The 13556-nt window shown below is 42.9% G+C and overlaps 1 protein-coding gene across 1 annotated transcript in view; it reads left to right on the forward strand.

Moving 5' to 3' along the window:
- LOC129707615 (cilia- and flagella-associated protein 54-like) overlaps positions 1-13556 on the forward strand; it is a 166081-nt gene that overhangs the window by 113254 nt on the left and 39271 nt on the right. The window contains exons 11-12 of the mRNA XM_055652742.1: positions 2690-2791; positions 10920-11061. Of these exons, the coding sequence (XP_055508717.1) occupies positions 2690-2791; positions 10920-11061 (244 nt within the window). The remainder of the gene's footprint in view (positions 1-2689; positions 2792-10919; positions 11062-13556) is intronic.

Raw genomic sequence — 13556 nt, forward strand, 5'->3', positions numbered from 1 at the left:
GATGTGGAAGTATATAAAATCATGATAGAAGTATATAAAATCATAATACTTAAGTAAATAAATACTATAAGTACATTAAATCATGAGAGGAGTTGATAGGGTATGGAGTCAGAACCTGGATTATCGTATAACAGGAGCATCACAATCGAGCAGGCATTGTTTTAAGGTGAGATTACAGGTTGATTCATGAGACTTGTGAGATGCAAGATGTTCCTGGCCTGTACTTTGTTATGTTTCTGTTCGCCTCTGTTCAACACACATCCTTGGCTAAAAAAATCATCCATAGTAGGTCCCTCTGCTCAGTGCGAATGATGGCAAAAATAATCTACCTGAAATCTTAATCCTGCTTCTCCCTCCACAAGTCTGCATGACCTTCTGAATACTTCAGAACATTTTTGAGTTTCTTTCAGATTTTAGGCATATGATGGACAATTAATGTAGGTTAGTTGCAAAGGGTTTGCATGACACTGAAAGTACTTGCAATAAATGTACAGTGCATTCAGAAAGTATTCAGACCCCTTCACTTTTTCCACTTTTTGTTACGTTACAGCCTTATTTTAAAATGGATTCAATTCATTTTTTTAATCATTATCTACAAACAATACTCCAGAATGAAGAAGCGAAAACAGGTGCTGAGAAATTTTTGCAAAGTAATCAAAAATAAATAACTGAAATATCACATTTACATAAGTATTCAGACCCTTTGCAATGCCACTCAAAATTGAGCATAGATTCATCCTGTTTCCATTGATTATCCTTGATATGTTTCTACAACTTTATTGGCGTCTACCAGTGGTAAATTAAATTGGTTGTACATGATTTGGATAGGCACACACCTGTCTATATAAGGTCCCACAGTTGACAATGCATGTCAGAGCAAAAACCAAGCCATGAAGACAAAGGAATTGTCCGTAAATCTCCAAGATAGGATAGTGTCGAGACACAGATCTGGGGAAGGGTATAAAACAATTTCTGCAGCATTGCAGGTCCCGAAGAGCACAGTGGCCTTCGTCATTCTTAAATGGAAGAACTTTGGAACCACCAGGACTCTTCATAGTGCTGGCTGCCTAACCAAACAGAGCAATCGGGGGAGAAGGGCCTTGGTTAGGGAGGTGACCAAGAACCCGATGGTCACTCTGACAGAGCTCCAGAGTTCCTCTGTGGAGATGGGAGAACCTTCCAGAAGAACAACTAGACAACTATATCTGCAGTACTCCACCAATCAGGCCTTTATGGTAGAGTGGCCAGACAGAAACCACTCCTATGTTAAAGGCACATGGCAGCCCACTTGGAGTTTGCCAAAAGGCATGAGATACAAGATTCTCTGGTCTGATGAAAACAAGATTGAACTCTTTGACCTGAATGCCAAGCATCATGTCTGGAGGAAACCAGGCACCGCTCATCACCTGGCCTTAAGGGGTTGGACCGGCTAGATGCAGGAAGATTGTTCCCGATGTTGGGGAAGTCCAGAACAAGGAGTCACAGTTTAAGGATAAGGGGGAAATCTTTTAGGACCGAGATGAGGAAAAGTTTTTTCACACAGAGAGAGTGGTGAATCTCTGGAATTCTCTGCCGCAGAAGGTAGTTGAGGCCAGTTCATTGGCTATATTTAAGAGGGAGTTAGATGTGGCCCTTGTGGCTAAAGGGATCAGGGGGTATGGAGAGAAGGCAGGAACAGGATACTGAGTTGGATGATCAGCCATGATCATATTGAATGGCGGTGCAGGCTCGAAGGGCCGAATGGCCTACTCCTGCACCGATTTTCTATGTTTCTATGTTTCTATACCATACCTACAGCATGGTGAAGCATGGTGGTGGCAGCAAAATGCTGTGGGGATGTTTTTCAGCGGCAGGAACTGGGAGACTAGTCAGGATTGAGGGAAAGATAAATGGAGCAAAGTACAAAGTGATCCTTGATGAAAACCTGCTCCAGAGCGTTCTGGACCTCAGGCTGGGGCGGAGATTCACCTTCCAACAGGACAATGACCCTAAGCACACAGCCAAGACAACGCAGGAGTGGTTTCGTGACAAGTCTGTGAATGTCCTTGAGTGGCCCAGCCAGAGCCCGTACTTGATCCCGATCGGACATCTCTGGAGGGACCTGAAAATAGCTGTGAATCGACACTCCCCATCCAACGTGACAGAACTTGAGAGGATCTGCAGAGAAGAATGGGAGAAATTACCCAAATACAGGTGTGCCAAACTTGTAGCATCTTACCCAAGAAGACTTGAGGCTGTAATTACAGCCAAAGGTGCCTCAACAAAGTACTGAGTAAAGGGTTTGAATACCTATGTAAATATGATATTTCAGTTATTTATTTTTAATCACTTTGCAAAATTTTCCAAATACCTGTTTTTGCTTTTTTATTATGGGGTATTGTGTGTATTGATGATTTTAAAAAAAAGAAATCCATTTTAGAATAAGGCTGTAACGTAACAAAATGTGGAAAAAGTGAAGGGGTCTCAATACTTTCTGAATGCACTGTATATCAATGTGAAAAAGGTTGTGATTGCCATTCATTAAGCCATTACATAAAATCTATGCATAAAGTGGGATTAAAAGCAAACTGGCATTTGGCATAGTGCAATTTTAGTTTATGCTTTTATAAACAAATTAATTTATCGAGTTTGACAGATTTAAGCAAAGAATTGATTAAATTTAAATAACTTTGTTTTTTTTTTTAACAAGATAACTGGCCAAGGAAGACTGAAAGAAATATTGCAAGTTGTTTTGAAGCAGCCTTCAAAATGTAAGATTCTGGCATGGGTTGCAATCAGAGCTGCAAATCAGGTTTGTGTTCATGCTCAAAGAAAGTATTCCTAACAATCTTTTTATTCCATTGTATACAATTCATCAATCAATCAATCAATCAATCAATCAACCTTTATTGTCATCTTGCAAGTAACAGTTGTACAGTGCAAAATGAAAAGACGTTTCGCAGTGAATAGCGGAGCATCGCACATGAAATTTAAAACATTTCACACATAATAACACTCATGGGCAGTTATTGGAGAGAAAATGCAACAGTGGTCTCAGAAAGACAGAATATTACCCGTGGGGGGTAATGTGTAACATGGATATGTCCAGTGCCAGTATAGAAAAACTGAGAAACTCAAGCAACAATGAGAGACTTGAGGCAATTAACATTGGGCAAATGTTATAGGCAAGTGTTTAATGACATGGGAGTCTTTGGTTAAAATAACAAAAAGTGTAGAGGAATATATAGTGTTACAGATGGCTTTAATTTACCATGTACACGCCAGGAATTCTATGTAGTGATTTTGTTATCTCTCATTAGTAAACCTGAGTAATGCAGATGTAAAAAGATGATCCTCAACACAACATTATAGTAAAGATCAATTTGCAAAGAACCTCACATCTGTAGTATTGGCAGACTGGTAACGTTGCAAAGCCCTCCATAGTTTTTAATCTTGAATTCATATACAGGTAATAGCTAATTACCAAGGATGGCCTCCACTCCAAACTGCTGGTAAAACCCATCAGCCTCACATGCCCTTCAGGAATAGAACCTGTGGTCCTTAGCTTGTTCATCCTGGTGAATCTCCCACTTGCTCGTTCTATTGCTGCCACAAACTTCCTGTTAGTTTGGCAACCGGCACTACACAATAATCCCACGTGCGGACCAACCTGTGTTTTATACAGCTGAAACACAATGTCCCAAATACTCAATCCTTTGGCCTATGAAGGCAAGCATACCAACTATTTTTTCACTACTCCATCCAACTGTTTTGACATTGTCAGGGACCTATATACTTGAAAGCCAAAGTCCCTCTGTACATCAAAACACCTGAGGTAAAAATTAAACTACCAGGAGAACTCTTTTGGTCAAACAGAATCTGTTGAAGCAAAGGGATGGTTGACATCTCAGATAAAGATCCTATATCATTTGCTGCTTGACCAGCTAAGTTGAATAACAGAACATAGAACAGTACAGCACTGGAATGGGCCCTACATCCCACCCTTTTGTTGAGAAATTGAAGCTGAGCTGAACTGATGTCATCTGCCTGCACATGATTCATACCCCTCTATTCCCTGCACTTCCATGTGCCTATCTAAAAGCATCTTAAATGCCACTATTGTATCTGCCTCCACCACCATCACCTCGCAATGTGTTCCAGACCCTCACCGCCCTCTGTGTAACCTAAAACTTGCTCTGCACATCTCATTAAACTTTTCCTCTCTCATTTTCTTGCTCTGTTGGACACTTCCACCCTGGGAAAATAGTTCTGTCTACCTGATCTGTGCCTATTTGACAGCAGTTTACTTTTGCTACAGGATCCCAACATCTAACATCTCTTGTGTCTACCCTCCTGCGGTTGTTACTACTTACTGTATATACACTATTTATATTTGACGACACAAAATACAATAGCTCCCATTTTCTGGATTAAATTTAATCTCTTCCTGCTCTGCCCAACTTTCCATTGATCTGATTCCCTCTGTAACTTCTTAACTTTCTACTATTCCACCAATGTTTGTTTTATCAATAAACGTAATAATCAATCCAAGTACATTCTCATCTTACATACATATGATAAACAACAGCTTGTATCCTAGCAATACACCACTGATTACAGACTTCTTGTCACAATTAGACGCCATGTCCACGACCCTCTGCCACTCATCAACAAGCCAGTTTAAGATCCAGTTTGCCAATACATCCTAGATTCCATATGTCTGAACTTTTGGACCAGACACCCTTGTGGGACTTTATCCAAAGCTTTGCTAAAGTTCATGTAAGCTACATCTACCACCCTGCCTTCATCTATTTTCTTAGTGATCCCTTCGAAACAAACAATCAGATTTGTGAGACAGAATGTCCCTTGCACATATCTATTCTTCTAATCTGTATTGGTATTGCTAATGGGTATCGTCACCTATACCAAGATACAATGAAAATCTTTGCATTCTATCCAGTCAAATCGTATTATACATTACAATCAAACCAGCACAATAGGTAATGCAAAGAGTAATGCTGAGGGCAGACTATAATGTTACAGCAGAGAAAGTGCAAATGATAAAAGGTGAAAGGATGGAGTAGGTTGGAAGATTGGGACTATACTTTAACTTATGGGAGGACCGTTCAGTGACCTGATAACAGTGGGGATGAATCTGTCCCCGAATCTGGTGGCATGAGCTTTCAACCCTGTGTATGTTCTGCACGATGGGAGAGTGGAGAGTAGAGAATGACCGGTGTGAAAACAATCCTTGATTATGTTGGCTGCTTTCCCAATGTAGCGTGAAGTATGGATGATGAGGAGGTGGGAATGCGGGTTAGGCAGCATTGTGTGATAGACTAACTACATCCACAACTCACAATTTCTGGCGGTTTTGGGCAAACCTGTTGCCAAGCCCAACTATGAGACAACCTGATCGGGTGATTTCTATGGTGGATCTGTAAAAATTGATAAGGGTTAGACACATGGAACTGCAGATACCAGTTCACATAAAAGACGCAAAGTGCTGGTGGCAGGTGATGAGTCAGGCAGCGTCTCTTGAGAATATGGCTGGGCAACCTTTCAGATAGGGACCTTTCTACAGACTGAATGTAGTAGGGGGGAGAACGCTGCAAGAGAGTTGCTGGGGGGACAAAGCCAGGAGAGTAATAGATGGAAATAGTTGACGGCATACTTTGATCGGCAGATGCATGAACAAAGGCCAGAGATGGGGGGAAAAGCCATGAGGAAAGCAGAGAAGTGGCATGACATGTACGTCCCACCTGGATACACACCCATTTCTCCCACTATCCCACCCCACTTTCCTCTTCCTCAACACCAATATTAGAAGTCATTCTACCTACATTCCACTTCTGGTTTCATATTTTGCACACCTTCTCTCCGTATCTCACAGCAATTTGCCTCCTTCCCATCCTTAGCCTTTGTCCACTCATCTGCTAATCAAAACCCCCCTTACTGTATCCACATGTCACTTGCCTGGCTTTGTCCCACCCCTGCCTCCCAGCTTTCTTCCCCAACTACGATCAGTCTGAAAAAAAGCCCTGAACCAAAATGTAACCTAATCATGTTCTAAGGGGATGCTGCCTGAAATAGAAACAGGCCATTCAGTCCAAATCATCCATGCTGACCAAGATGCCCCATCTATGCTAGTCCTATTTGCTCGCGTTTGGCCCATATTCCTCTAAACCTTTCCTATCCATGTACCTGTCCAAGTGTCTTTTGAATGCCTCAACTGTCATCTTTGGCTACTCGTTCCATATACCCACAACCCTCTGAGTTGAAAACGTTGCCCCTTTGTATTAAATCTTGTCCCTCTCATCTTAAGCCTATGACCTCTGGTTTTTGATTTCCCTACCCTGGGTAAAGACTGAGCATTAAACGTATCTATTCCTTTCGTGATTTTATACGCTTACAAAGAACGGTACAGTGGAGGAAAAGGCCTTTCAGCCCACAGTGTTTGTGCCGAACATGATGCTTAGTGGAACTGATCTCATCTACCGGTACATGATACATATCCCCCTATTCCCTGCATTTTCATGTGCCTGTCCAAAAGCCATTTAAATGCCACTATCATATCTGCCTCCCCCACCACCCCGGGCACAACATTCCAGGCTCTCACCACCCTCTATGTTTAAATAACATGCCCTGCACATCTACATTAAACTTTCCCCCTCCCACCTATAGGTATGCCTTCTAATGTTGGATGTTTTTACGCTGGGGAAAAGGTTCTGACTGTCTACCCTATCTATGCCCCTAATAATTTTATATACTTCTATCGTCTCCCCTCAATCTCTGATGTTCCAGAGAAAACGATCCAATCACTCCTTGTGTCTGAAACCTCCTTGGTCATCCACGGTTCCCTTATTTTGACATCCTTATCCCTCCTCCTTACTGGAACATGCTGATCTTGCACTGTGATCAGCTGGCCTTTAAACGACTCCCACATGTCCTCTGTGGATTTACCCAATAACAACTGCTCCCAATCTACCCTCCTTGGCTCCTGACTAGTAGCCCATTAGTCTTATGAGGAAGTGGAGACATCGATGTGCTTTTTTTGGCTGTACTTCAATATGGTTGAACCAGGATAAAATGTTGGTGATATTAACCAACATGAAGCTCTTGACCATCCACTCTTCGGCACCATTAAAGCTAATTGGGGCATGTACATGATGTTTAGTTTAGTTTAATTCATTGTATCATGTACAGAGATACAGTGAATTGCTTGTTCTGGATGCGATCCAGACAAATCATGCCATATGTGAATACATTAGATCCTCTTCTGGAAAAGTAGGCAGAAAGTTGCCACGTTCCGGAGCCATCCTGCAAATTCTTCATCACTGCCAAGTCTGATCTTGTCCGAAGAATATATAACAAGATATGCAGAGATAATTTCTTTCTTTGAAGCCCGCTGTCCTGGCCTAGTTCGGGACTGCTCACTAGTTGTGATAGGATGGTTCAGTTGCCTGATAACAGCTGGGAAGAACCTGTCGCTGATTCTGGAGGTGTGCGTTTTCACAGTTGTATCCATTTTGCCTAAAGGGAAAGGGGAGAAGAGGGAGTGGCCAGGGTGCAACGTGTTCTTGATTATGCTGCTGGCGTTGCCGGTGCAGTGTGAGGTATAAAAGCAGTTAATAGTAGGGGGGTTGGTTTGTGTGATGGTCTGGGCTGCATCTACAATCTGCTGCAATTTCTTGCATGGAGCGGTTCTCAAACCAAGCTGCGATGAATCCTGATAAAATGTTTTCTATGGTACGTCTGTAGAAGTTGGTGAGAGTTGTAGGGGGACTTGCCGAGCTTCCTAAGCCTTCTAAGGAAGTAGAGGCACTCAAGTAGAGGAAGTCAATGATTAGTTCCTTCATCTTGCAGACTTTGAGGGAGAGGTTTTTGTTTTGACACTGTGTATCGCCTTCCTGGCTTACGCCTATTGCACTTCTCAAAGATGCAGAGATCTCAGTGAAACATAGAAACATAGAAACATAGAAATTAGGTGCAGGAGTAGGCCATTCGGCCCTTCGAGCCTGCACCGCCATTCAATATGATCATGGCTGATCATCCAACTCAGTATCCCGTACCTGCCTTCTCTCCATACCCCCTGATCCCCTTAGCCACAAGGGCCACATCTAACTCCCTCTTAAATATAGCCAATGAACTGGCCTCAACTACCCTCTGTGGCAGAGAGTTCCAGAGATTCACCACTCTCTGTGTGAAAAAAGTTCTTCTCATCTCGGTTTTAAAGGATTTCCCCCTTATCCTTAAGCTGTGACCCCTTGTCCTGGACTTCCCTAACATCGGGAACAATCTTCCTGCATCTAGCCTGTCCAACCCCTTAATTATAAGACAGACTAGTTCATATATAGAGATGACTAATTTTAGAATTAAAGTAGATAGTAGCTTCCTGCATCTAGCCTGTCCAACCCCTTAAGAATTTTGTAAGTTTCTATAAGATCCCCTCTCAATCTCCTAAATTCTAGAGAGTATAAACCAAGTCTATCCAGTCTTTCTTCATAAGACAGTCCTGACATCCCAGGAATCAGTCTGGTGAACCTCCCTCTATGGCAATAATGTCCTTCCTCAGATTTGGAGACCAAAACTGTACGCAATACTCCAGGTGTGGTCTCACCAAGACCCTGTACAACTGCAGTAGAACCTCCCTGCTCCTATACTCAAATCCTTTTGCAATGAAAGCTAACATACCATTCGCTTTCTTTACTGCCTGCTGCACCTGCATGCCTACCTTCAACGACTAGTGTACCATGACACCCAGGTCTCGCTGCATCTCCCCCTTTCCCAATCGGCAACCATTTAGATAATAGTCTGCTTTCCCGTTTTTGCCACCAAAATGGATAACCTCACATTTATCCACATTATACTGCATCTGCCAAACATTTACCCACTCACCCAGCCTATCCAAGTCACCTTGCAGTCTCCTAGCATCCTCCTCACAGCTAACACTGCCCCCCAGCTTAATATCATCCGCAAACTTGGAGATATTGCCTTCAATTCCCTCATCCAGATCATTAATATATATTGTAAATAGCTGGGGTCCCAGCACTGAGCCTTGCGGTACCCCACTAGTCACTGCCTGCCATTGTGAAAAGGACCCGTTTACTCCTACTATTTGCTTCCTGTTTGCCAGCCAGTTCTCTATCCACATCAATACTGAACCCCCAATGCCGTGTGCTTTAAGTTTGTATACTAATCTCTTATGTGGGACCTTGTCAAAAGCCTTCTGGATGTCCAGATACACCACATCCACTGGTTCTCCCCTATCCATGCTACTAGTTACATCCTCAAAAAATTCTATAAGATTCGTCAGACATGATTTACCTTTCGTAAATCCATGCTGACTTTGTCCAATGATTTCTCCACTTTCCAAATGTGCTGCTATCCCATCTTTAATAACTGACTCTAGCAGTTTCCCCACTACCGATGTTAGACTGACTATGTCAACAAAATAGAGAGAGTACAGAGGAGATTTACTAGAATGTTGCCTGGGTTTCAACAACTAAGTTACAGAGATAGGTTGAATAAGTTAGGTCTTTATTCTCTGGAGCGCAGAAGGTTAAGGGGGGACTTGATAGAGGTCTTTAAAATGATGAGAGGGATAGACAGAGTTGATGTGGATAAGCTTTTCCCTTTGAGAATAGGGAAGATTCAAAAACAAGAGGACATGACTTCAGAATTAAGTCAAGTCAAGTCAAGTCAAGTTTATTTGTCACATACACATACGAGATGTGCAGTGAAATGAAAGTGGCAATGCTCGCGGAACAACAAAACAACCAAACAAATTATAAACACAATCATAACACACATATTATTTTACATAATAAATAATAGAAGGAAAAACGTTCTGTACAGTTAGTCCCTGGTGAGAAAGGCGTTTACAGTCCGAATTGCCTCTGGGAAGAAACTCCTTCTCAACCTCTCCGTTCTCACTGCGTGGCAACGGAGGCGTTTGCCTGACCGTAGCGGCTGGAACAGTCCGTTGCAGGGGTGGAAGAGGTCTCTCATGATTTTGTTTGCTCTGGAGTTGCACCTCCTGTTGTATAGTTCCTGTAGGGGGGTGAGTGAAGTTCCCATAGTGCGTTCGGCCGAACGCACTACTCTCTGCAGAGCCTTCTTAGACAGAAGTTTAAGGGTAATATGAGGGGGAACTTCTTTACTCAGAGAGTGGTAGCGGTGTGGAATGAGCTTCCAGTCGAAGTGGTGGAGGCAGGTTCATTGGTATCATTTAAAAATAAATTGGATAGGCATATGGATGAGAAGGGAATGGAGGGTTATGCTATGAGTGCTGGCAGGTGGGACTAAGGGGAAAAAAAATTGTTCAGCACGGACTTGTAGGGCCGAGATGGCCTGTTTCCGTGCTGTAATTGTTATATGGTTATATTTTATATGGTCTTGGGCCCTGGAGGTGTCCACCTTAATGTGTTCGAGTGGCTCTAACTCTTTCTTCCTGACACATTTCCAGAATATCAGCATATCCTTCCCCTCTTTCTCCACCCTCCTTCTTCCTGGGGAATATCGAGAGGAAATTTTCATTGAGAATCTGGCTCACATCTCCTGGCCCCAGAAATTGATTTTCCTTTTGCTTGGCAAGACACCTATTCTTTCAATAGATATCCTCTTGCTTCTTATGATCTTCTCCTAAAATACATAAATATGTTATGGGCCTGTGCCTGTTCATCAAGGTCATTTTGTGACCTCTTTTAACTCCTAAAATGGTTTCTTGTTCTCCCGAATCCCCTGTAATTCACCGTCTTCATCTATTTGCTTTTGAAGTGGAATGTTAAAACCACCACTTTTGTCTTTAGTCTTAAGGTAAAATAAGTTATTTAGAAATAACACTCAAAATATACGACGTAGTATTTTAATACAGGAAAGTTCAATCAATCTGTAAATTAACAAATTTCCGTTATATGCTACAATTATTTATTGTACAGGCCAACTGTATCTTGCACAGTTCCCAGGAACTAACACGGGACCAGTCAATTAGCACAGAACACATGGAAGACATTGTCCAAAATGATTTGCCTGAATATATGCTTTGGGATATTTTGGCATCACTTCACGATTACCAAACAGGTGAGAATGGTCACTCCTTGTTGGGTGATTTCCTGCTGTACATTTCAATTTTGTTCTGGTTTATTGTGTCTCTTTTGCCCTGGTGCAACATAACAGAATATTTCCCAAATGGATAATTCATCTTGAGAATTGTTGCGGACTAGATTACAGTTCTGGCTGCATTTCCTGCAGCTCCATTATCTCTTTATTTGACTTGAAATCAGGTAAGCACGGTGCTCCTGATAATATGTAAGCTGAACACACTGGCTGGCATGCTTGCCATAGACGGAAAAAGCTGGAGTAAGCGGGTCGGGCCACATCTCTGGAGAAAAGGAAGAGGTGATGTTTTGGGTCGCAACACTTCTTAAGACTCAAGAAGGGTTCCGGAACGGTGGGTGGCACGGTGGCGCAGTGATAGAGTTGCTGCCTTACTGCGCCAGAGACCCGGGTTCCATCCTGACTATGGGTACTGTCTGTACGGAGTTTGTACGCTCTGCCCGTGACCGCATGGGTTTTCTCAGGATGCTCCGGTTTCCTCCTACAGTCCAAAGACATACAGCTTTGTATGGGGATTTGCTTTGGTAAAAATTGTCCCAAGTTTGTAGGATAGTACTAGTGTATGGGAATCGCTGGTCTGCGCGGACTATAACCATATAACAATTACAGCACGGAAACAGGCCATCTCGACTCTTCTAGTCCGTGCCGAAAACATAATCTCCCCTAGTCCCATATACCTGCGCTCAGACCATAACCCTCCATTCCCTTCCCATCCAGATAACTATCCAATTTATTTTTAAATGATAAAAACGAACCTGCCTCCACCACCTTCACTGGAAGCTCATTCCACACAGCTACCACTCTCTGAGTAAAGAAGTTCCCCCTCATGTTACCCCTAAACTTCAGTCCCTTAATTCTCATGTCATGTCCCCTTGTTTGAATCTTCCCTACTCTCAGTGGGAAAAGCTTTTCCACGTTAACTCTGTCTATCCCTCTCATCATTTTTAAAACCTCTATCAAGTCCCCCCTTAACCTTTTGCACTCCAAAGAATAAAGCCCTAACTTGTTCAACCTTTCTCTGTAACTTAGTTGCTGAAACCCAGGCAACATTCTAGTAAATCTCCTCTGTACTCTCTCTATTTTGTTGACATCCTTCCTATAATTAGGCGACCAAAATTGTACACCATACTCCAGAATTGGCCTCACCAATGCCTTGTACAATTTTAACATGACATCCCAACTTCTATACTCAATGCTCTGATTTATAAAGGGCAGCACACCAAAAGCTTTCTTTACCACCCTATCTACATGAGATTCCACTTTCAGGGAACTGTGCACAGTTATTCCCAGATCCCTCTGTTCACCTACATTCTTCAATTCCCTACCATTTACCATGTACGTCCTATTTTGATTTGGCCTGCCAAGATGTAGCACCTCACACTTATCAGCATTAAACTCCATCTGCCATCTTTCAGCCCACTCTTCCAACTGGCATAAATCTCTCTGTAGACTTTGAAACTCTACTTCATTACCCGCAACCCCACCTATCTTAGTATCATCTGCATACTTACTAAAGTCTGTGGGCTGAAGGGCTGTCTCCCTAAACAAAACATCCTGTCATGTGTTTCCTCTTATTTCTGGTGGAGAATCCCAGAAGCTGTGTGAAATCTGATGACCTCAAAATAATTTCCTTGCCCTGTCCACTGTGTTCCCTCGAGACCAAATGGATTATAATCTCTTCAAATTACCTGTCAATCAAAGGTACTAGATTTGTTGTCTGACAGTGCCATAGACCCGGATTCGGTGCTGACTACGGGTGATGTCATGTATGGAGTTTGTAGGTTAATTAGCTTGGTACAATAGTAAATTGTTCCAGGTGTGTGTAGGATAGTGTAAGTGTGTGGGGATCGCTGATCGGTGTGGACTCAGTGGGCTGATGAGCCTTTCCCCGCTGTGTCTTTAAACTAAACTAAAGTAAATCCAACTTCTCCATTCAATATAATGTACTCACAGCTGTCGATTTAAAATAAATATTGTGAACATTTTTTATTTTTAAAATGTCATTTTTCAGAATATGGGCATTGCATAGGTTCATGAGATTAATCCTTGGGAAGGCGGGACTGTCGTATGAGGAAATATTGAAAAGACTAGGCTTGTATTCACTGGAGTTTAGAAGGATTTAGAGTCCACTACCGCGTCCGGTAGGCGGCGCAGCTCTGGTCAGCAGCGGCCTCTGCAGCCTGTCCGCGTTTTTGTTATTTTTTTGTCTGTGTTTCTGTGTAGTTTTTGTTATTTTATGTTGGGGTGTGTGTGTGGGGGGGGGGGAGGGGGGGGGAAACTTTTGAATCTCTCCCTGCACTGGAGACCCGACCTTTTCTCGTCGGGTCTCAGGTGTCGTTGAGGCCGCAACGAGGAGCGGCCTCCAACGGGAAGAAGCCGGGGACTCTGGTGCCGACTCACCGTTGCCGTCGCGGAGCTGGCCGAGACCGGAGCGGGTGGAGCGGTGGAGGAGCGCTGCC

The sequence above is a fragment of the Leucoraja erinacea genome, chromosome 22 (genome assembly GCF_028641065.1).
Source record: "Leucoraja erinacea ecotype New England chromosome 22, Leri_hhj_1, whole genome shotgun sequence".
NCBI classification, from domain to species: Eukaryota; Metazoa; Chordata; class Chondrichthyes; order Rajiformes; family Rajidae; genus Leucoraja; species Leucoraja erinaceus.